General features: G+C 38.7%; 1 protein-coding gene across 1 annotated transcript in view; it reads left to right on the forward strand.

Annotated features, from left to right (window-relative positions):
• LOC142351102 (uncharacterized) overlaps positions 1 to 23,775 on the forward strand; it is a 55,634-nt gene that overhangs the window by 19,113 nt on the left and 12,746 nt on the right. Inside the window, exons 3-9 of the mRNA XM_075403190.1 lie at positions 558 to 657; positions 1,602 to 1,792; positions 2,109 to 2,280; positions 18,592 to 18,732; positions 19,106 to 19,284; positions 20,175 to 20,316; positions 20,575 to 20,675. Coding sequence (XP_075259305.1) covers positions 558 to 657; positions 1,602 to 1,792; positions 2,109 to 2,280; positions 18,592 to 18,732; positions 19,106 to 19,284; positions 20,175 to 20,316; positions 20,575 to 20,675 — 1,026 coding nt within the window. The remainder of the gene's footprint in view (positions 1 to 557; positions 658 to 1,601; positions 1,793 to 2,108; positions 2,281 to 18,591; positions 18,733 to 19,105; positions 19,285 to 20,174; positions 20,317 to 20,574; positions 20,676 to 23,775) is intronic.

The raw sequence follows: 23,775 nt of genomic DNA on the forward strand, positions 1-23,775 counted from the left end.
TGTCTCGCTTCACAGTGAATGGTTGTATCCAGTTGTCCGCTAGACCAAAACTAATAACGTATTGAAATTAATTGAAAACGTTGTTTTTAATTGCTCTTGAACCAAATTCATAGCAATTATTGTAAACGTGTGTGTCTTTTTTATGCAACATTCTCGCTTGACAATTTTGACTTTTCGTGTGACTTTTACGCCCTTGACTTTTTGCGTTTGGCGTGATCTAAAATTCTTTCTCAATAAAAATTTCAAGTAGTTGATCTCAATTGGCGGCAATTTAATACTAAAAGTCAAATGGAAAGTGCGCCGAAACTGGTGTCATTTTTAAATTAAATCTTAATAGTGGTACATGTTAACCTCTAATGTGGTTATTTGAAGCCCACTATTGAACGTCTTAGTCCCATTTAGGCCCCCCTCTCTCCCTCCCTCCCTCCCCCCTCCGACTGATGCAGGCTGCAATTGATTAAAGCTCCCACTAGTCGTTCGAGAGCAATACTTCGAGAGCGTTGTAGTCAATGCTAGATCACCTCGCCCTCTCATATGAACTCTTAATTGTATTTTAGCATCCGAGAAACAGAGAGATCGGATGGACACTTCATGGAAGGAGTCAAATGGCAGCCTGAGAAGATCAACAGCAATGCTGACATGAGTCAAGCCATCCAGGTATACAAGCAAATGCAGTTGTCTATTTAACTTGAAGGTCACGTCAAAGACACTCCTGGTACTTCATCAGCATGTTAGGAACTCAAAACTTTGACGCTGTACTAAATTAAAGGTTCTCGCAATTTAAGGCAATAACAACTCATCTCTGATTTAAGAAATACTGAATGTTGACACGTAATCTTAACAATGCTTCGCATCCAAGTTTCGCTGACTTGTTTCAATGCAGTTATGATAATCAGCTTTTTGGACTGATAACTGGGTTTCGACAAAACAGCTGGAAAAAGTTGTTGAAGTGTGTCTTCTCAATTTGTTGCTATTGTGATCGCGAATATCAATGCTTACTGAGCTGTACCATCCATATAAGGTTCGAGAGCTCGCTTTTCTAAATTACGCGAGAAAATAGTTGTGTTTTGTGCCCTGTAAAACTTTCATTCCATGTTCTATCAGCTATTAGAGGACAGTTATTGCTGCAATTTTTACCTTCATACTGAAGCTTTTTAAGTGCTTTTCCGAGCTAGAACCCGTTTAAAACTTTGTAATTTTTATACCAGTTTTGTTTAATTGCTCTCAAACGAAGTTTGTAGTTAGTTGCTCTCAAACGAAGTTTGTAGCAATTATATTAATCCTGTTGGTCTTTTTTATGCAATTTATCGCTTGACCAATTTTTCGTCTCCAAGTGTGCGATTCACAAACTGTTTTGGAGAGTTATAGTTATGGTGTGAAGTGCGATTTTTAGAAGTTGAGAGCAATTGGCCTGACGTTAGTTGGTTATGTTTTATTGAAGCAACTGAGCTGCAGTAAATAGGAATTTAAAATGTACATCATAAATCTGAGACATACTATAAATATTTTTACAAATCATTTTTCCAGCAAATCAAGCTCCTCTTAGATCAGGGCTACCTTTTGTTGTTCCTTAATTCTGCTAACGTTTTGGATTTTTTAAGGTGAAACGTCTGCTAGAAGGTTGGCCGCGTGCAGCTCTAAAGAAGATCTACCTATCAATAGCAGAGAACTACGATCGAGGATTGACAGATCAGGTCTATAGGGGTGATCTAGCTAGTGTGTGCATAGCTTGTCGGTTGCCACTAACAGCTAGAGTTCTGGAACGATTGTTCGACAGATTTTCACTCGTTCGGTAAGGAGAATGAATTTTGATGTTGTATATATTTCCTAATCTTCTTTTTACAACGTTTTGTTTTCGTCGCAAATTGACGATATTTCGTTCCCAGAATCGACCTTTTTCTTTATTAATCATGTTTTTCTTTAAAACAAACTTTGACAATTTTGTTCGGATGTTAATTATAAAACCATAAGTAGTGCAAATTAGTTCTTAACGTGCTTGTGCAACGTAAAGAAATGAACAAGATTATGGCTTAAAAATTTTGGGTAATAAGGAAAACAGTCAAATTAAGTTCAATTATTCCCAAACTTTGCACGTTTACATTCTTTAGTGATCCAAATAATGTGGACTACAAGAAGATGTTGATATACTTGGACACTGTGTTCGAAGTGGCCGATTTCAAGAAGAAGCCAATCGGAAGTAGTATTGCAGCTGAACCTTTGAGGTTCCCTTTGCCTGCTCCCAGCCAACAAGCCAAATTGGACAGTGGAGAATTGTCACAGGTAACTATTTTTTTAGAAAATTTCTATTATTAATTGCTCTCAAACAAAGTTTGTAGCAATTATATTAGTCCTGTGGTCTTATTTATCCGATTTTTTGTACTAACAACTTTTCGCCGGATCGTTTTTCCCGTCTGACCCTTTTAACTTTTTGTCCCTTAAAAGGAATAATTTAGTTAAGCCCGAAGGGCTTAAGTTTCTCAGAGCATTATGGTTTGCAAGACCCTAAGGATCGCATTCACCAAAACTTTATGCGACGGGCCGTTCTTGGCGTTTGAACCCCTTACAACACTGACAGCTACTGATGGAGCCAACCGCTTGCCAGTCGTTTGACAGTAATTTGCCGGAGTTTAGTCTGTTATGATATCTGAATTGAGATTGTGTCGAACTCTACAATTTACAAGAGGTCATCCAAACTAGATCATTTTGAGGTTTTATTATTTTGACTTGATCTAAGCGTAAGAAAAGAATTTGAAATCAGAGTTTTTTTAGCAGTACTTTTTGTTGCTGTAGATCATTTTTTAAGAGTCTGAGCAGTACATTGGGTGGCCATCTGCGGTCTAGCAGGTACTGCTGTTGTTTTCGTGATGATACTAAAATTTTTCCAAGAAAAAGTTTTCAACTCTTCCTGTAACATAATTTATTAAACTTTATTTTGCTTATTCCTCTTTTAAAAACATGATTTGTTTAATAGCCGCGCAGCGATAACTGGGGCTATTATTGGCCTTCTTTTGGTTTCCTTTATTTTGTCGTCAAGATTTTTGTTACGGCCATATGACGTTACAACCATTTGAAATCTGCTTTTTGTTCATTCGTTCATGCAATGTCAACTGAAGTGCGTGCGTAACGTCATTTTTCGCTCTTAGTTGAGCGAGTTTTTGTTCATTCGCGTGATTAAATTGTTGGTCACACGACCTACCTCACTCTCAAAAATGACTTCCTCACTTTGAAATTGATTTTTGTTTACTTTAATTCAAAGAGGTAATGTAAAATGATTGTGTCACTCTAAATGAAGGTGATTTGAGAGCAACTAATAGAGGCAGCAGTAACATACAGATTCGTAATCAAAATATTACCTCTCAGCCTTCAATGAAAAGACTAATTTTTCTGGTCTGTCTTTTACTGTTTTTTGAGACTGGACATCTACAATGCTATTGCGGCTATTTACTGGCAATCTGGCAGCTATTTTGTATTATTCAGTTTTTTAAAGGTAGGTTTTTTAATTTCATTTTTGTCTTTACAGAGTGTTGGCTTTTTGTAGAGTCCAATCAATAGTTTTTGCTTTGATGTTATGAACATCATAGATTGATATCAACGTTTTCAATTAATTTTGGATTTTATTCAAAATGATTTTAGTTTTTTTTAATTTTATGCTGCAGACAATAGTTTTAAAATTGGAAGTCAAATTTTGTTCCAATTACAGATAATCTTTATCCTGCTAATCTCTATCTTTGCTTGTGTTAGGCTCTGAATTATTTTTCGTTTTTGAGGTATTAACATGAATACTATATCAGATTTCGCTGCGAAAAAAGTAAGATCAATTACCTAATTATTAATAGCCGCCCTCATCTTCTCAGCCGGCTACTCTAGCGCTCCTATTTTTTTTTACTTCGTCTAACTTTTTTTCGCTTTACATTTTTGCCGCTTTTTCAGCAATTTGCGTGAAATCTTTTGACTTCTCCAGGCTAGTTTCTCTCTTCTGTCATTCTGCTAAAAGTGAACTTGAACATCAGTTGCTCAGCAAAGCAATTCAAAATGAACAGAGTCAGAATAAAAAATTGAAGTCAGAAATAGAAACGGGATAAACCCATAAAGCCCAAATTTAGATGCCCGATATTTGAACGTCGTTCCCATAAGTCTTAGTTACCATCTCTTATGCTTATTGGTATTGATAGTAGCCCCTGTAGCCTCTCTCTAAGAAACAGAAGTATATTCAACTACGAAATGCCAGCAAAATAAATCGGACTTGAAAAATGTTTTTGTACAAAAATCTTTTTTTTTTCGATATCTTCTATTCTTTCAATCCCAATCATGCTTATTGGAATCAACGGCGGCTATTTTCCGGCAATCTGCCGGGTATGTTTTAATCATATATCCTTGTTCCTGATTACTAGAAACTGGTATTGGTTTCGCAACTTCAAATACATTTCTAAACTTTTACTTCGTACTGTTGATAATGTGGTACGGTTTTACTTTTTTGAGGTTTTTCTTTTCAACTAAACGTTTAGCTTTCTTTCACTGTTTCAAATTTTTGTCGCTTGGCATCAAATTTCTTAAATTTTTTTTGAGTCGTGTTCTCAGTTCTTTGAATTTTACATATATTTTGATGGTAATTCAGAATTTAACTTTCTATGCTCTATTAATTCGTTCTGTTGTTGTTTAATTTTTAATAGCCGCCGTCAGCCTCTCAACGGCTATTATTTAGGCGCTCTCCTTTTTTTAAATTTTCCTTTACCTTTTGATCACGTTTGTCGTCAAGATTTTTGTTACGGCCATATGACGTTACAACCACTTGAAATCTGCTTTTTGTTCATTCGTTCATGCAATGTCAACTGAAGTGCGTGCGTAGTCATTTTTCGCTCTTAGTTGAGCGAGTTTCTGTTCATGCGCGTGATTAAGTTGTTGGTCATACGACCTATCCCACTCTCAAAAATGACTTCCTCACTTTGAAATTGACTTTTGTTTACTTTATTTCAAAGAGATAAGGTAAAATGATTGTGTGTCACTCTAAATGAAGGTGATTTGAGAGCAACTAATAGAGGCAGCAATAACATACAGATTCGTCATCAAAATATTACCTCTCAGTGTTCAATGAAAAGACTAATTTTTTTGGTCTGTCTTTTACTGTTTTTTGAGACTCCACATCTACAATGCTATTGCGGCTTTTTACTGGAAATCTGGTAGCTATTTTGTATTATTCGGTTTTTTAAAGGTAGGTTTTTTAATTTCATTTTTGTCTTTACAAAGTGTTGGCTTTCTTGTAGAGTCCAATCAATAGTTTTTGCTTTGATGTTATGAACATCATAGATTGATATCAACGTTTTCAATTAATCTTGGATTTTGTTCAAATGATTTTAGTTTTTTTTTATTTTATGCTGAAGACATAGTTTTAAAATTGGAAGTCAAATTTTGTTCCAATTACAGATAATCTTGATCCTGCTAATCTCTATCTTGTCGTGTTCTCAGTTCTTTGAGTTTTACATATATTTTGATGGTAATTCAGAATTTAACTTTCTATGCTCTATTAATTCGTTCTGTTGTTGTTTAATTTTTAATAGCCGCCGTCAGCCTCTCAACGGCTATAATTTGGGCTCTCTCCTTTTTTTAATTTTCCTTTACCTTTTGATCTCGTTTTTCGTCACGATTTTCACGTTTGACATCTGACTTACGTCACTCACTGTTTCGGAAGTAAGTATAGGTTTAGAATCTAACTGAAACTGCACACTGAATTAGAACAGTTTTTGAAATTTAGGAAATTTTATTTGTCAATTGCTATCTCTTCTTTTTTCTGTTTCAATCCCGATGTGCTTCAAGCGCGTCAACGTTGGCTATTTTTCGGCAATCTGTCGGCTATGTTTGTATTCTTATTTTGTTTTTATTATAGCCTTGAAGCTGTAAGTTGAGTTGAGCTATATTGCGGCGCTTTTTGTTGGTTGCGGTGCTATATTTGTTTTTTTTTGTAGTTTTCTGTCATTTTTTCACGCTTCATTCTTGCTTGTTGCGTGACTTGAGTCGAGTGAGTTCATATATTATGTCTGTTGTTAAAACAAAGTCGAATGTAAGATGAAGGGTACCAAGGGGACTGGTAGTTGAGTGGTTAATGCTTCTGATTATTACCCCGGGGATTGGGGTTTGAACCTCTGCGTTGACAATACTTTTGCACCCAAAAATTTTCTCGATAGAATAAGATTTCTGCATTAGTTTTTCTGCGTGGCGCGATAAGTTTATTTACAACTCATTTCTGTATCTGTATATAACGGCACGTAAGTCTATTTTGCAGCTTTTCTGGGAATCTGCCGGCTTTATTATATTTTCGATTTCGTATTTGTATATATATATATATATATATATATATATATATATATATATATATATTTATATATATATATATATTTATATATATATATATATATATATATATAAATTTTATGTTTATATATTTTTGTATATATTTGATTTACACTCATCAACAGAAAATGCGAACTGGAGTGGCTTTCATAATTTTCTTGACAACAAATGGCTTTTTCACTCTCAGAATGACTTTTTCCAAGTTTGAGCTGCAATTGCTGCAGGGTTTTAATAGTTGCTGTAAATATTGTTGCGTGTCATCTGATATTGATCGGATTGAGTTCTTGAGGGATATTAGTCTGTCACATTTTACATAAAAAATGTAGCTGTAAGTAGGTCAAACAGTCTACCAAAGTTTCAATTCATCAAGAAAAGGCATAAATTTAACGTCATAAGTTCGTTCGTTATTATAAAGCAACGTATAAGACAACGTATATAAGCATTATTAACGTATTAAGATTACGACGATCATAGCAACAAGTGAGAGTTTAGACGGCAAGGTTTTTTGGTGCTCTTTTACTGGTTTTTTGTCTGATGTTATTGACGTCAGAATCGGTTCATAATCGATCAACAATCGTCTAAAGAACCTAAAAATATTAAGCCGAAAACCGCCTTATTCGATACATATCATGGTATAATTTACTTAAAATTAGGTTATACGAACTTTTCCGGAACTTTTTGTGTATATTAGACGCAATTCTATACGCAATTTAAATACTCGATTCTGATTGGCTAATAAAAATGACGCTTTTTGATATATATTACACGCTTTAAATCTATTTAGTTACTAACATCCTCCGGCCCAGAAGAAGATGCTGAGAGAATGGGTACTAATTTTTCAAGCGGGTGAACGAGCGATCCGGAGGACGTGCGCAATACGGCGGAGCGTGCGACGCTGTCGGAACCGTAACGGAGTTCAGTGATCCGAGCAGTGGGGTAGTAACCCCTCGGGTTGGTTTCTTCAACTACCCAAACCAAATTACCGGTCTTAAGGTGATGGTCGGCAGGCGTCTGCCACTTAGAACGTCGGTTCAGCGACGGTACGTATTCTTTGATCCAACGAGACCAAATAGCGTTAGCGTAGGACCTCTCGCGGGCGTAACGTTTACGGTGATCAAACTCATCTACGCCAGTGATGGACGGGAGACTACGTGCTTGGTTACCGAGGAGAAAGTGATTAGGTGTTAATGCGCCTAGGTCGGACGGGTCGGCGCTTACGGGCGTTAACGGACGTGAATTAAGTGCATGTTCGACCAGACAAAAAGTGGTACTTAAAACCTCATCTGTGAGGCGACGTGTTCCAAGGATTGTGTAAAGTATTCTCTTAAAACTACGCACCAGCCTCTCCCAGATGCCACCTTGGTGTGGTGCACTGGGCGGGTTGAACCTCCACTTAATGCCTTTATGGGCAAGTTCCGCTGCAATATTGAAAGTATTCCACTTTTCGATGCTCTCGCGTAGTTCTTTCTCCGCGCCAACAAAGTTAGTGCCATTGTCTGACCAAATAATGGCAGGTGTACCTCGACGGGAGACAAAACGCTCCACTCCCATTACACACGAACTGGCGTCCATGGACGGAACAATTGCAACATGAACGGCACGAGTAGTTAAGCATGTGAAGAGGAAACCCCACCTCTTCTCGGTAGTCCTACGCACAGTAACGTAAAACGGGCCGAAGTAGTCGACCCCGGCATTCGTGAAGGGAGGAGACTGGTATGCGAGTCTTTCTACTAGCAGGTCAGCCATGATGGGTTGAATAGTGGCAGCGCGGAACATCCTGCACGTAAGGCAGTTAGATTTAATGGAACGTAGTGAGGAACGTAATTTAAGAATGGTATAACGTTCTTGTACTTTTGCTCGCAGGTAATCATTACCTTGATGATGATGTTTAACGTGGTAGTGCCTAAGGAACAAATTTAAGAAGGAATGGCGCGCGTCGAGAACGATATGATGTTTTACATCAAAATCAACTTCGACCAACCGTTTGATGCGGCCAGCCGAACGGATTAGACCATTTGGTCCAATGAAGGGTGAAAACGGGGCAATACGGCTACTCCGTTTAACGTATTTGTTTTCGAAGAGATCTTTTCGTTCGGAAGTAAAAGATTCTCCTTGAACGAGATACTGAAGATGACGCTCGGCTTCGTCAAGCTCAGTGGGATCTATTATACTACCATCGATATTGCGGTAGCATTCATGTGAGGGTAAAAGCCGGAGTATGTATGCTGTTACTCGAAGCAACTTCTGATAAGAACTGTACTTATCGAAGGGAATTAGTTGCGGGGGTGGTTCCTTAGTTCACTTGGTTACGGATGCGGCCAATGATGTATTGGTTTCGTCAGTTTCCTTAGTTACTATACCAAGTTTGATGTTTTTAACTACTTCGATGCTTGGTTCGAACGGGAATTCCTTGGTTCTTAAGAAATCTGGACCCCTTACCCAGCTACTTGATTGCAAAACCTCAGCGGACATACCACGAGTACGGGCATCTGCTGGATTATCGCTTGAGGCAACGTGGTTCCATTCGTCAACGCTAGTGTGTTCTAAAATCTCGCATACGCGGTTTGCAACAAATATTGGCTGCTTGCTTGTGGAGTTGAGCCACTGCAAGACAGTAGTGCTGTCAGTCCACATATAAACTTTGTTGACATGCACAGTATGGGCTCGACAGATATCTTGTTTAACCGAGCGGCCAGTAAAGCAGCTTGCAGCTCTAGCTTTGGAATTGTCATCACCTTCATAGGTGCTACACGAGCTTTACCCAGGTTAAATGCAAGCTCTGTTTTTGGCCCACTAGAAGTGTTGACTTGAGCACGGAGAAATGCAAGAGCGCTGAAGACCTCTTGGGAACTATCGCCAAACATGTGTAGTTCCAGGTGTTTAAAGTTTCCCGAAAAGTAGCTCCTCGGTATAGTGATTTCTGCAAGCTTGGGTAGTTCTACACTCCATTCGAGGAACCTTTCAACAGTGTCTTTTGGTAATTCTTCATCCCAGTGCTGCCCGCTGACACGGCAGATGTCCTTTAGTAACAATCGGGCACCAACAGTAAATGGTGCCACTAGGAAGATGGGATCAAACACCTTAGACACTAGGCTCAATACCAAGCGTTGTGTTAAAGACTTAGTTACTGTACTGGAGGTACCCCGACTCACAACTAGAGTATCATTGTTGTGATCCCATTTCCACCCAAGCACGTGCGAAGAATCCTCCTTAGATGAGGCAATTACTTTTGGTTCGGCAGACTGAGTTGACCCATCAATTCGATCAGCCAGATTTTGTACATTGCTTACAAACTTAGTAAGCTTGAACCCACCTAGATGGAGAAGATGTACCAACTCCTTCGATCTTTTGAGAGCCCTCTCAGGTGACTCCACCGAATCCAAGTAATCGTCCATGTAGAAGTTTTCTAGGACGGCTTTGGTTGCTTCCGGGTACTGATTAACATTGTCTCGGGCCGTGCGTTGCAGTGCATAGTTAGCGCATGTGGGCGAGTCTTTAGCCCCGAATATATGACGCGTGTATTGATACACTAAAACATTTGTTGTGGGGTCCTCCTGCCACAAAAAACGCAGTGATGGCTGGTCCCAATCAGGGACACCCACTTGGAGGAACATACCCTCGATATCTGCGGACACGGCAAATTGATGTTGACGGAACCTAAGTAGTACATGGATTAGGTTTTGGAGCAGGTCGGGGCCAGTGAGCAAAGATTTATTCAACGAAGTACCGTGGAACTTGGCTGCACCATTTAATACCCTACGCACTTTCCCCGGTTTGTTCGGATTGATTACGGGATGATGTGGTAGGTACCACTCTCTATCCGACCGCTGCTCTACCTTGTGAGCATCAGGGACTGTAATCAAGTAACCTTTTTCCAAGTCTTCACGGATGGTATTAGCATAAGTTTCTCTCAATGATGTATCTCTCGAGAGCCGCTTTTCGAGAGACTTGAGCTGTACCAGTGACGAAAAGTAGTTATTCGGGAGCTGGATGTTGTCATCAGCCCATAACATACCGACATCGTATCTTTGGCCGTTATTGAAAGTTGATGTTTCAAGTATTTCCTGCGCGCGAGCATCCGCTGCGCATCGTGGGTCAACTTGCTTGAACGCGCCGTACGATTCCATATCATACCAAGATTTAACCTGACAAGCTAATTCAAAATCCTGCTCAATATTGTCTTTGAAACACACCGAGACTAAACTTGAACTTGAGGCGAGTGGGCCACTTAAAACCCAACCTATGGGCAAGCGGACAGCGCAGGGTGAGCACTTTTCGTCGACTGAAAAATACTCTAACGGGCGGATGGCATGGTAGACATCCTGTCCAAGTATCATCTCAATTTCTCCATAGCTATATCTTACTGGATCTAGAACTGCCAAACGTAGGGACGCACTGTGAATGCTTCGAAGTCTTGGTCTTTATGAGGTGTCAGTCAATTGAACCACCTTTGCGTCTATGAGTTCTTCCGTGTTTATACCCTTGACGGTCAGTTTTAATGCGGTACCCTGCAAACCGAGTCTAGCTGCGAGACTATCGGACACCCAAGAGTTACTGCAAGCGGTATCGCATAAAACCAACGCCGTAGTACTAGTACCAGAAGAATTTGTAACTTTCAGTTCCGTGACCTGAAGGAGGCCTTTGACATCCGTCACGGAAGACAAAGTGGTTGTTTTGCTTGGTTGCTGTTGAGCAGTAGATTGCCTACTTGTACCTGCGTTCGACTTCGAAGTATCGATGTTGTTGTTTGTTGAGGGTTTAGCTGGAAAAACCCTTTCAGCTCCATGAAGTGTTATGGGAGCTGTTGCAACCATCTTTCCTACACTTACGGGGACTTGGGCATTGCCTAAACATGTGTTTATCACGCAAACAACAGAAACAGAGCTTTGCCTGAGCCACGACCTTGGCTCTCTGCGTGGGGGTCTTTTCCTTAAAGACACGGCATTCCCACAACCGGTGGCTGCCTTTGCATACAATGCAACTAGAGATTGATGTTGACGGAGATCACTGTTGCGGCTTAAGGTTACTCTTCTGTTGCGTATTTGCAGCAAATGTCTTTGAAGCAACTTTTGATCTTGTTACTGAGTTGTTGGTATCCTCAGTCCTTGCTTTGGTTGCGGTATTCTTCATTAAATTGTGCGCTTCGGCCTTCTCTTTCAACCAATCGTTGAAATCGAGGTTAGGTTTCACCCAATGCTTTTTGACCGTGAAGAGTGACCATGACTCCTTCATGTTGGGTGGTAGCTTCTGTACGGCAGTGTTGAGAAGCGCAGCACTCTTTAAATCCGAATCATGACAGCGATTTAAATACCCCGACAAGACTTGAAATGCACCCCGAGTAGTTAATGATGTTATCGCTATTGTGCATCTTCAGTGGTGGAAAGCTGTTGAGTTTGTCCAAATGTGCACTTACAACCGCCTGTGGTTGGCCAAATTTACGTTCTAAGGTCCTCAGTGCGTCTTTGTACATTGCGCCGCAGTAGGCGAACTCAGCTATAGCTGTTTTAGCTTTACCTCTTACGAGGGTCTTAAGGTATGTCAATTTTACATCATCAGTTAAGGACTGAGAGTCAATTGCGCTTTTAAATTGACCATACCATTCGTGCCACTGTAGGGGATCCCCATTGTATTGGGACAGATTCCATTCGGGTAGTGGGTCATTCCTCTTGCTGGATAAGGCGTCAGTGAATGCCTTAATCAAACTTGCATTTTCGGATGCTGGCGCTGGAGGCGTGGGATGCGGTGGGCCACCCCAGCACAATGGTATCGGAGCAGTATGCCCGTATGTTGGATCTATAACCGGCGTGACAAAGGGTGGTGCGATGTTAGTAGTTGTACTAATGGGGTTAACAGGGATGCTACAAGTTGCTGCGTAGTTGCTATTTGGATTATGTGCACTCATTTGCAAGATGGGATGGTTTCTAGCGGGGTTAGCTGTGCTTGGGGGTAGGTACGGTTGAACATTTTTATAGACGGTAGCATTATTTGTCGCCTGGTTTACGTCTTGGGGTTTATTCTGAGGAAAACTCCACAAGTTTAGATCAAGGTTACAGTTCTGGGGAGGTCTTTGTGCTGTAGGACACGGTAACAGGCGGGTTTGAGGTGAATGGACAATGTTTTGTGGAATGTTGGGGACGGGTAAGTATGCTGTTGCGCTCGCTGGAATGGGCGACGGAACCATGGGAGGCTGAGGATTATATAATTGTTGAGGCGGGAATACAGAAGGCGGGTTCACGAATGGGTTTAGAAGTGGAGGGACATTATGCGGGGAATGGGCAATAGGGTCTTGTGTTTTGTGTGGAATGTTACTTCGAGATGGATTCAGTAGTTGCGGAGCATGAGGCATCGACATGTGTAATTGACCAGGCACACTGGAGCTTTTCGGACCCAAGAACTGATTTGCTTGTGGGTTTGTTGAAAAATTAGGTACAAAAATGGAGTTCGTTGGTGCCATAACGGGTGTCGGTGGCCGGGGAGGTTGCGTAGGTGGCTGAAGTGGTGAGAGTGCGACATTTTGTACGTCGACTGGTACTTGGTTCACTGGGTTCACCTTACCACTTCCTGAAGGACTGTGGGCCTGCTCGACCCTTTGATCACTGAGTGATTGCTGCAGTTGAGCCTCGAGATATTCCCGATACAAAGCTTCCTGCTGGGCAACAGAAATTGCAACTCCTGGCCGTGTGTACTGAGAAAGTATTTCAAGATGATGTAAGTTATCGGCAACATTACTTGTGTTTTCTGGAGGATAACTAAGGGTATCTTTAACAGGAGGGTCGGCGGTTGCTGAACCAGGACGAGAAAAGTTTAACTCACTTGAATTACCTGCTGGAAACGAATTTACCCAATCCTGAACAAGTCCCTGACTTCTATCTGATCCCCTATCTTTTAGCAAATTCAGTTCACTTGACCGGTGACTAAACAATGAATGATTATCCATTAATTCAGCCTCATCTAATTTAGCTGCGGCAACACTCTGGCGGTGGTCTTCCTCCAATTATTGAAGTGCCATCTGCTCCATTTGTATTTCAAGTTCCTTTTTTTCTCATGGCAATTTCGTGTTTTTGTTTAGCGAGGCGCATGGCAGCTTGTTCTTGTTTCTCGGCCTCTTAGTTTGCCATTAGAAAGTCATGTTTAGTTTTGCCATTAGAAAGTCATGTTTACGCTGGCTAGACATTGATGATGCTGTTCGACGTGAACTTCTCTTAGACTGCCCTTGAGGGTTAACGCCCTCACATACGGTGTCTCGGTGAGCAACTGAGTCAATATAGCTTCTAGCCGCAAGCAAGAATTTATTATTGTTCTTAGTTACATCATCCAACCATTGCTCAAGGACAGGGTAAATTGAATCTGGGTTCTCCGCTTTACTGGCCTAGTCAAATAGTTCCTCATTCTTCTGCACCAGTTTACTGAAAACGTCCTTCAACTTAGAAACCAATCGTTCATTTTTAACCCTCCTGTCTTGACGATCTATGGCATCTGTGATGTCCTTATGGGTGTTGCATAACTCAGACTCTAGATTAGATCTTGCATTAAAGAGCTTTTTCAATTTCTCTTGATGTTCGGTCATGATATTGAAATGGCTAATTTATCAATGTAGAGTAACTTTCAACCAAACACGTGGAATGAGGGTTGTACCGAACCCAAATGACGACGACCTGATGATCAAGACGTCGAAGAGCAGAAAAGAAGTTACCGAGTAATGAATTTCTCGGCGAAAGTGAGTAACAAAGTGGAGAGGGCGTCTAACGTGCTTGAAAGCAACGTGAGACTAAACAGGAATACAGGCAACCGGGGAAAGAGGACTGGTGGACGAAGCACGACGAAACGGGAAACGAAGCGAACGAGGCGGGGAGGACGGGCGAACGGCGCGCAACGCAACAGGGAACGGAACTGGCGAAAACGCGTGTAGGAAACGGGCGACGCAACGGACGGGACGGAAACGCTGAAAGAGCGACGCGCGAGGAAACGGGAACGAGACGGACGGAACGAAGGCGTTGAGCGAGTAGCGCACAACGAAACTGAAAGACGGAAAGAAACGGGCGTGAGCCGATTAAGCAGCGAGCGGGGAAGTCGGGAAGTACTATGCTAGCATACCACAGCAACAAACTCAGCCGAACAAACTAGCCGTAACTCCAGAATAAACTTAAGTCACACCCTAGGAAGGAGAGATGCTACTGCAAGAGACAAACTAGCACAAGTCATTATGGGGCTGGACATATGAAAATAACAAACTAAATTGCGGCAAACAATAGTATACAAAAGGATGAAAAGAACAAGAAATTAACTAGCCGTAACTCCAGAATAAACTTAGGTCACACCCCAGCAATAATCAAACCTAAACAACCGATCAGCATACCAACAATATTAAACAAACTACAGCAAAAATTAAGTAATATGCAGCGCTTTTGTAGTCTATGAAAGCTGGAAAAGTGAAGAATCAATCTAGCCGTAACTCCAGAATAAACTTAAGTCACACCCTAGAAGGCAAAAAACCAAACCAACTAACAATCATACAGTTACACGCAAACATACAGCAGCAAAAATTAATATACTACAACAGGGATGCTAATAAATTAGTAAGTTGGAAAAGTCCAGGAACCAACTAGCCGTAACTCTAGAACAAACTTAAGTCACACCCTAGAAAGCAACAAGACCAAAACAACAAACCAGCATACTAGCTTAATCAACATACTACAACAAAAACACAACATACTTCATCATATATGACAACATACTACAGCGAGATCCGGAAAAGTAGATGGAGAAAAAGAAAAGCAATGTTTTGGGAGAGCGACGTTATTGAAAAAAAACGGAACACGGTTAATTGACGAGTGAAAGAACAAAAAAGGACGCTAACGAAACGTTACTTAAACGAACGACAAAACAATTTCTGGGAATTAAATAATTTTTTTTTGTGGGCCGGAGGTTGTGAATTTTCACAGATTTTCTGTGTGTATTGAGTTTCACTCAATTGACGAGCCTTCTAGTTGAAAAATCAAAATTTTGACAAATTTGTCAAAAGTTTATTCTTTTGTCCAATTTTTTTTCAAGATTTGGTCAATTTTTTGCAGATTCTTGATTACGGAACGGTAATCCAGTAAACTGGACGGTTATAAGCTTGAAAATACGGTTTATCAATATTCGGTATTGATTTTCTAGGGTTTTTAGAATTGCATCAAAATTGACAAAAAATTTTCAAAAATTGAACAATTTAGCACAATGTTTTCTCGGTTTTCTCTATATCAGAGGTAATTTTTTGATATACGATCCGACTTGATCACTTTTAACAAATTTTTGACAATTCGACCAAAAATTTTCAAAATCGATGTTTTGCGTCTCAAAAATTTGTTTGTGGGGGGTTAATGGTGACCGTTTATCACGAAATCATTAGCAATAAATCCGTTGTCTTACAAATTAGAGTTTGGAGTGGCTAAATTTGTCAATATTTTTTGCTTGATTTTAATACCCAATGCAACGTGAAAAAAAATCCCGGGTAGATTTCTTGCCGTCTAAACTCCGATAAATAAATTAAGGCACGAATTTATTCCAAAATTTATAGTTATGTCTTACAGTTTTGGTGCAGTTCAGGTCCAGCTCTTTGCGTTCCTTGACCCAGTCATTCTGCTCCTCATTGGCTAACACCTCATAGAAGCAGTCACGTTCCTCTGACCTCTGCCTGAATGTCATTCATTTGGGGTAGTAGTTGGTCTGGTCTTTCCTGCCAGTGACAGTCTTGTGGTTCTGTTTGATCGGAAAACACTTTTAGTACGTGTTAAAATCCCTATAGAGGATCAGGTCGAGTCTTGTTGCAATCGTGTTCAGTTTGTCGTGATCTAGAAAGTCATTTCTGGGATCCTTGGAGGGTGTCTTGACTCTCCACTGGCCCAGACTCTCTGCCATTCCATTTTCATAACAGTAGCTCAATTCATGTATTATGTCCTTAACTTCTGGCTTATACCCGTGTCTATTTAATAAAACAATGTAATGAAACAATTAGGCTAAACGTCAATTTCCGCTTAGGGCGCGGTACCAAAATGTAGCTGTAAGTAGGTCAAACAGTCTACCAAAGTTTCAATTCATCAAGAAAAGGCATAAATTTAACGTCATAAGTTCGTTCGTTATTATAAAGCAACGTATAAGACAACGTATATAAGCATTATTAACGTATTAAGATTACGACGATCATAGCAACAAGTGAGAGTTTAGACGGCAAGGTTTTTTGGTGCTCTTTTACTGGTTTTTTGTCTGATGTTATTGACGTCAGAATCGGTTCATAATCGATCAACAATCGTCTAAAGAACCTAAAAATATTAAGCCGAAAACCGCCTTATTCGATACATATCATGGTATAATTTACTTAAAATTAGGTTATACGAACTTTTCCGGAACTTTTTGTGTATATTAGACGCAATTTAAATACTCGATTCTGATTGGCTAATAAAAATGACGCATTTTGGTATATATTACACGCTTTAAATCTATTTAGTTACTAACAAAAAACAATGGATTTTGTCCGGTGCTAGGAAAATTGGCCGACAGGGCGTTTAGCCGACAAGGAAAAAATGAGAAATTTAGCCGACAGTTTTACCATAATTGGTCATAATTTTTTTTTTCAATTGGTCATAAAAGTCTCATTGGTCCATAAATCAGTAGTTCGGTTGTGATAGATTCATATCAAGTCCCACGGGCCGCTGAGGCATGGCCATGGCCCGCGAGGCATGGCCAGATGCGGTAAAATACGGTCCGACCACGGATAGACCTTCGTTAATTACACTAGTTGATGAAAAAATTGCGTTATATGTGTCCGCTTACGAAATAGTGTTTTAAATTGGCCAATCGCAGCTTCAGAATAAGTTTTGTTGTTCATTTTACTTAAATTGTCGGCTAAATTTCTCATTTTTTGGTTGTCGGCTAAACGCCCTGTCGGCCAATACGGCGGCCACCATTTTGTCCGTTCTGATTTGTTGTTACAAATTGTTTTTTTGGTTCTACAGCTCTCTCAGAATATTTGTTGTATTTTACCAGGTTTAGTGAATGTCCTCAGCTCTAAGAAAATTATAATTTACGTGTCCCAATGGTGACTTCAAATTTCAATCATTTTTTTGCGTATTTACTAGTGTATCGTGTTCACATTGATGTTCGAATGCAAATATTTTATACCTAGTGTGGTATACCCTTCAGTGTGCTTCATTAGCTTGATTAATTAATAACTGTTGACATTGTTTTCAATTTCTTCTTTAGCCAAGAGGAAAGGTGAGATTTAGATTAAATTATCATGTGCCACTTTAAATTGAATCACAATTGAACTGAATGGCTTTGGCTTGCGATTGTCACAATTATCTGTGCAAAGTTTTCACCAGCGCCGCACAAATATTGCGCATGCTTTGCAAAAAATACAGTTGAAACAGCCACCAAAATTTGTCCTGACCACATTCTGAAAAAATTCAAATAATATTACTGAAAATTAACTTGTGTGTCGTGGCCTCATTCCTGTTAGGATTAAACTTAAATTTTTTCTAAGTTTATTGTCATTTTGAATAGCGAATTTGTATTTTGAATTTTTGAATAGCGAATTTGTAAGTTGAAACAGCCACCAAAATTTGTCCTGACCACATTCTGAAAAAATTCAAATAATATTACTGAAAATTAACTTGTGTGTCGTGGCCTCATTCCTGTTAGGATTAAACTTAAATTTTTTCTAAGTTTATTGTCATTTTGAATAGCGAATTTGTATTTTGAATTTTTATTTGAATTTAAACTTGTATTTTGTTATTTTTACATCAAAATATTTGACAAGGTTGGTGAATTGTATTCCAGTAGGTATCTGAACGTAGAGCCAGCCTAAAAGTGACTTGAATAATTCGATTGATAATTTTTTATTAACAAATTCTAGATCTTAACAGCATAAGGTCACATATGTCCACACTTTTTGAAAATTGATTTAATTATAAGTCGGACGTCTTGGGGACTTTAGGAAATCTTGGTCAGTCGGAAGTTGGCCATCAGTACAAATCATGAAAAAATCAAATCATCATTTAGGATACTTTTTTAACGTGCAAATCAGAGTTTTTAATACCAACGATTAATGCCCAGTATAATATTTTTGACCAGCGCATTTCTCTCTTGTTGAGTTTTCCAATGTCTAGATTTCCATTTTTCATACTTTGTTTTATGTAGTATGAAAGTTAGTCTTTGTTTTTATTGTTAGTCTTTGTTTTTTATTGTTAGTTATTAGTTTCCTTTTAGACATTCAGAGAGGTCCAAGAGCGAACTACACGCAGAAACATGGAACATGAAAATGGACAAACTCACACTGCTGCACCGAATCAATCAAATGAAAATAACTGTGGAAACGGTAGTTTTCAAAAGACGGAACAAGCAGCCGAAGTGAGTTTTTTAAATTCATTTATCTAGTTGTCAAGTTCTCAATTTGTAGCTCATTTGACATAGTTATTGAAATACAGTCAGTATTCATTTTAGTTGTCATCTAATTTTGATTCGTAGCCATCATATTTTGGTTTAGACTTTGACATTGTTCTCAGCAAATGAAAGATAGATTTATAGATCTTGAGCTCTTGAATTTGTTTACATTTGTCTCATAGTTAGGGATTTTTCATATAAGAAAATAAATATAAAATAATAATATAATAAATAATAAAAAGATTATTAAAGAGAAGTAAATCCGTTAAAAGATTTCGAATGAATCGAGTCGCTCATATAGTTTATATCTAAGGTTGCATAGCAGTTTGGGATATTTCAGGAGTTCCCAATGACAGAAGAAATTACAGAAGCCAGAACAGACATTCGAAACAGTCCGGCGCCTTATCAACACCATCCGCTAGCCAAGTCCCATCAGGATAATTTAGGTCTATCGCCCGCTCTGCAAAGTCATCAAAATTCCCTGTCCCCGAAACCTTCAACACCTCAGTTAAATACCAAGTTAGTTTGTTTAATTGCTCTAGAATGAGAAGCAATTATTGTAAACGTGTGTCTTTTTATGCAAATTTTTTGGGTGACCGTTTTGCGCTTTTCTTCTAGAATAATCTTTGACTTCTCAATTGACTTTTCACGCACTTCTTGATTTCTAAGTGCTTTCAATTGCTCTCACTCCGAAATTAAGTTTGTTGTTCACAAAAAAACCGTTTGTTAGAGACGCGATATCTGGTCCGTGATATTGGAGTGGCTAATACCTCCATTGAGATGATTGAATCGGACTCGGGAGTCCTATTTTTTTGCAATGACTTACTTTTCCGAAAAAAATTCACCAAGTATACTAGTTCTGTTGATTTTTTGTTCGCTCATTTTGTTCGACTCTTTGTACTCGGGTAAAACACGTTAAGCCCGGATGCCAGTACGTCGCTGAGCATCTCTTTAGATTTTTACTAGTCAAAGTGTGCAAATCACCGAAATTATGGAGAAGACAATAAATCATGGTCTGAAGAGCAGTTTTTCACAAACATCCTCCCGATTCACTCCCCCTCACTCCATTCAATTGCTTATCCCGAATGCTTGCCCTTCTTAATACCCCCACTGCGCTAAATTGTAGATCGTCTAAAGTTTTTTGGGCTTCCCTCAGCAAGCTATCGATAGACGTATGCACGGTGCTGCGTAGCACAAAACAGACATTAATACGGATTTGTACAAATTGAATTTTTTTGGGCCGTTGACTTGCACCTTTGGTGTCTTTCTTGTAAAATGAAACATACCCAGCTATTTAAGTTTCTCTAAGATGAAGATCATAGTCCGAGGTAGCTACTGACGAAGTCAACCGTTCGCCAGTCGTTTGCGACCAATTCGCGCGACTCTAGTGGGTAATATTTTGTTTTAAGGATAGACACGCACGATGCGGAGTTGTTGACTCTTTTGGTATCTCATCTATCTAAGAAAGGGAGGAACATGAACCTGAAGAACATCAAAAAGGCATTCTATGATGCTGACCTGGACAAGACAACCTTTCTATACAGAGGCAAAGTGAGTATGCTCCCTAATTGATGCCTTTTACTCCATGAAAGTTGGGGGGGGGGGGGGGGATTTTTTGCCTGAAAGAGGCGATGTGGTTTTATGCGTTCTGAAATTAGCCTATTTTTTTTATCAAAGTGCACCCAGCTTTAGATACGTGAACCGGGTTAATTTGCAGATTTTTACACTTGTTGATTAAGTAATTTTCTGATTCTACTGATGTCTTGATTTCTCTGCCATTGTGTTGATTGTTGCGTTTTTGCTTATCAGGTGAGAGATATTCTGAGGAAACATTCAGTGTCACTTGACGATTGGCTTCTGGAGGCTTTTCTGAACAGATGCGACATCGACAACACTGGAGTCAAGACATGGTATGGTTCATTCAATTGTAGTCACTTCAATTAATTCTGTTAAGTTATCAATTGCCGGCGAACGCAGTTTGAGGCATTATTGTAAATGTCTTTTTCCTGAGGTTTTGTTTACCGGAAGTACTATTAGTTCAAACGTCGTTTTGACGTAAAAGCGAAAGTCAGTAAAATTGCCGTATGAGTTTTTGATTTTGCGCTGCGGTCAGTGAATGAATTTTTGACTTTGAAGTGTTTTTGAGAAAATAACGCATAGAGATAACCGTTTTTTCGTCCATTTGGTCCAATGTTTGGCTTGTAGTTTGAGTTTTCGTAGAAATAATTTTTGATCGATGTTGCATTAATATGTAACCGTCTGAAATTGGTGACATACTAATAATGCGTTTCAAGTGCTTTATGGGCACAGATTTCTCAATTTTTCTTTAGTTTCCTTTTTCATTATTTTCTTTGTTATAGCTGCAAGCTGAGCGGAGCTATATTGCTGCGCTCTTGGTTTTTTTAGTATTCAAAGAATTTGAATTGTATTGGGGCGCTGTCTTTTTTTAAGATCTGTTCACTTATTTTCATGATTTTTGAATTCATATTGCAGTAGTGAATTTGGTCACACCGAAACAGGAAGTAGAGCGAAAAAGCGAGTGGTTTTGCGGCATGAAATTTTTTCGCTCTAAATTTAAAGTAGAGTGAGAAAACGGTGTTTGAACAAAAATTCGCTTTCTCGCTAGTTGTTCTTTGTTCACATGCGACAATTTCACTCTGATTTTTACTTTTTTTAAATTTTTGGATCGATTTTTTTCTAAAGCGTATTCTCAATCCATTCATGTTTCTTTCTATGCCTAGTTTTTTGTTTGAAACAAATTTTCATTTCTCGCTAGTGGTTTTTTGTTCACATGCGGCATTTTGACATTGATTTTTTTTGAATTTTTCGATCTGTTTTTTTTTAGAAATAGTTGTCCCAATCCACTCAGTCTGTTCTAGGTCTAGTTTTTTGTTTAGTCAATGAAAATTGTTTGAATTATACGCCAGGACTTGTCCTGCTATGTTTTTTTTGTTTCGTCGGCTGACGCTATTTTTTCATTTTACATTTGTTCACACCTCAAAGCTGAAAAGTCAAATTTTCTGAATGACTTCTTCCTCTCACTAACTGCTTTTGCGCGTGTGACGTCATTTCTCACTCTCTATCAAAAGTTTTTTGCGTGATTGGATTTTGATCATAAGTGACCAACCTCACTCAATAAAATGACTTTTGCACTTTTAAAATTTAAGTTTATTTCGAATTAGTTTAAGGTCAAAGGAACTATATGTGTAATAAGGGTCCCTAATGAAGACTTCTGCGCAATGAATTTTAACAAGCTGTATTAATTTATCGTTTAGTTTTTTTACATAGCTTTTTGAGCGGCGTCGATAATTTTTTCAACTTATATCTGTATCTGTTTCTATCTCTATCATACGGCACGCAAGTCTATTCTTTTGCAGCTATTCCGGCTATGTTAATTAACTGCTCGCAAATGAAGTTTGAAGCAGTTATTAGAAACGTCTTAGTCTTTTTTATGAAATTTTTATTTTAACGATTTTGAATTTTGGAATGACTTTTATGCCCTTGACTTTTTTGTTTTCCGTGACCTAAAGTGTCAGCTGCTGAAGTCAAATGGCGGCAGTTTACTTCTAAAAGTTAGTTGAAAAGTGCGCCGGAGTTGGTGTATTTTTGCGCTTTAAATGGTTCTATGGGTATAGAATAACCTATAATGACGTAATTTGAAGCCCACTCCCGACTGAAATGATTAGAGCTCGCACTAGCCGTTGGAAAGCAGTTTTTCCGACGTTAGTTTGGTTTGGATATTTGAAAAAATCAGTGTTTTCTACCTTTGATGATTCTTGCTTTGAACGGCTTTTTTACGGGCGGTATTTCCGTTTTTATTAAAGTTGGATTTATACGAATCCGTTTTTTGTAGCTTTTGTCCAATTGTTGGTATTTTTTGTTTTAGTTATTTAGTGGAAAATGGCTGTGTGCACCGTCAGGGTTTTTAATTGAAATAAAAACCCTGTCTTTTTTAAAGATCTGTTCACACATTTTCATGATTTTCGAGTCAAATTGGAGTAGTGATTTTGGTCACGCCGAAACATGAAATGGAGCAAAAAATCGTGTGGTTTTGTGTAGTGAAATTTTTTCGCTTTAATTTTAAAGTACAGTGAGAGAACAGTGTTTGAACAACAATCGCTTTCTCGCTAGTGGTTTTTTGTTCACATGCGGCAATTTCACTCTGATTTATACTTTTTTCGAATTTTTGGATCGATTTTTTTCTAAAGCTTATTCTCAATCCATTCATAGTTCATTCTATGCCTAGTTTTTTGTTTGAAACAAATTTTCATTTCTCGCTAGTGGTTTTTTGTTCACATGCGGTATTTTGGCATTGATTTTTTTTTGAATTTTTCTATCTGTTTTTTTTAGAAATAGTTGTCCCAATCCACTCATAGTCTGTTCTAGGTCTAGTTTTTTGTTTAGTCAATGAAAATTCTTTGAATTGTACGTCAGGACTTGTCCTGCTATGTTTTTTTAATTCGCTTTACCTTTTGCTCACGAGTTTCTTTTTACCTAAGTCACGATTTTCACGTTTGACTTCTGACTTACCTCACTCACTGTTTCAACTGAATGGATTCTAAATTCTTTCACGCATTGAATTACGCAATGTAGTGATTACGTTCAATGTCAAAAGAGCAAAATCAAAAGAAACGGGATAAACCGATAAAGCCCGTTCAATAAGTCATAGTGCATTAGGCTATCAAAGTTCATTAGAGCGATTGCTAGCTGATATTAGTATTAAGCTTAATACCCTTCAGTTTAGAAGCTGAAGCAAGTATAAGTTTAATATCTAACTGAAACTGCACGCTGAATTAGCTCTTTTTTATTTGTTCTTTTTCTGTTTCAGTCCCGATGTACGTCTAGTGCGTCAACGGCGGCTATCTTCCGGCAATCTACCGGATGTGTTATTAATATAGTTTAATATTAATATTAATTTAAAATAATAATTATCAAATTTTTAATTTTTGATTTTAATTTCATTTGAATTATTTTTGGCGTTCAGTTATTAAAATTTAGTTATCAAGTTTT

The sequence above is a fragment of the Convolutriloba macropyga genome, chromosome 12 (genome assembly GCF_964194025.1).
Source record: "Convolutriloba macropyga chromosome 12, txConMacr16.3, whole genome shotgun sequence".
NCBI lineage: Eukaryota > Metazoa > Xenacoelomorpha > Acoela > Convolutidae > Convolutriloba > Convolutriloba macropyga.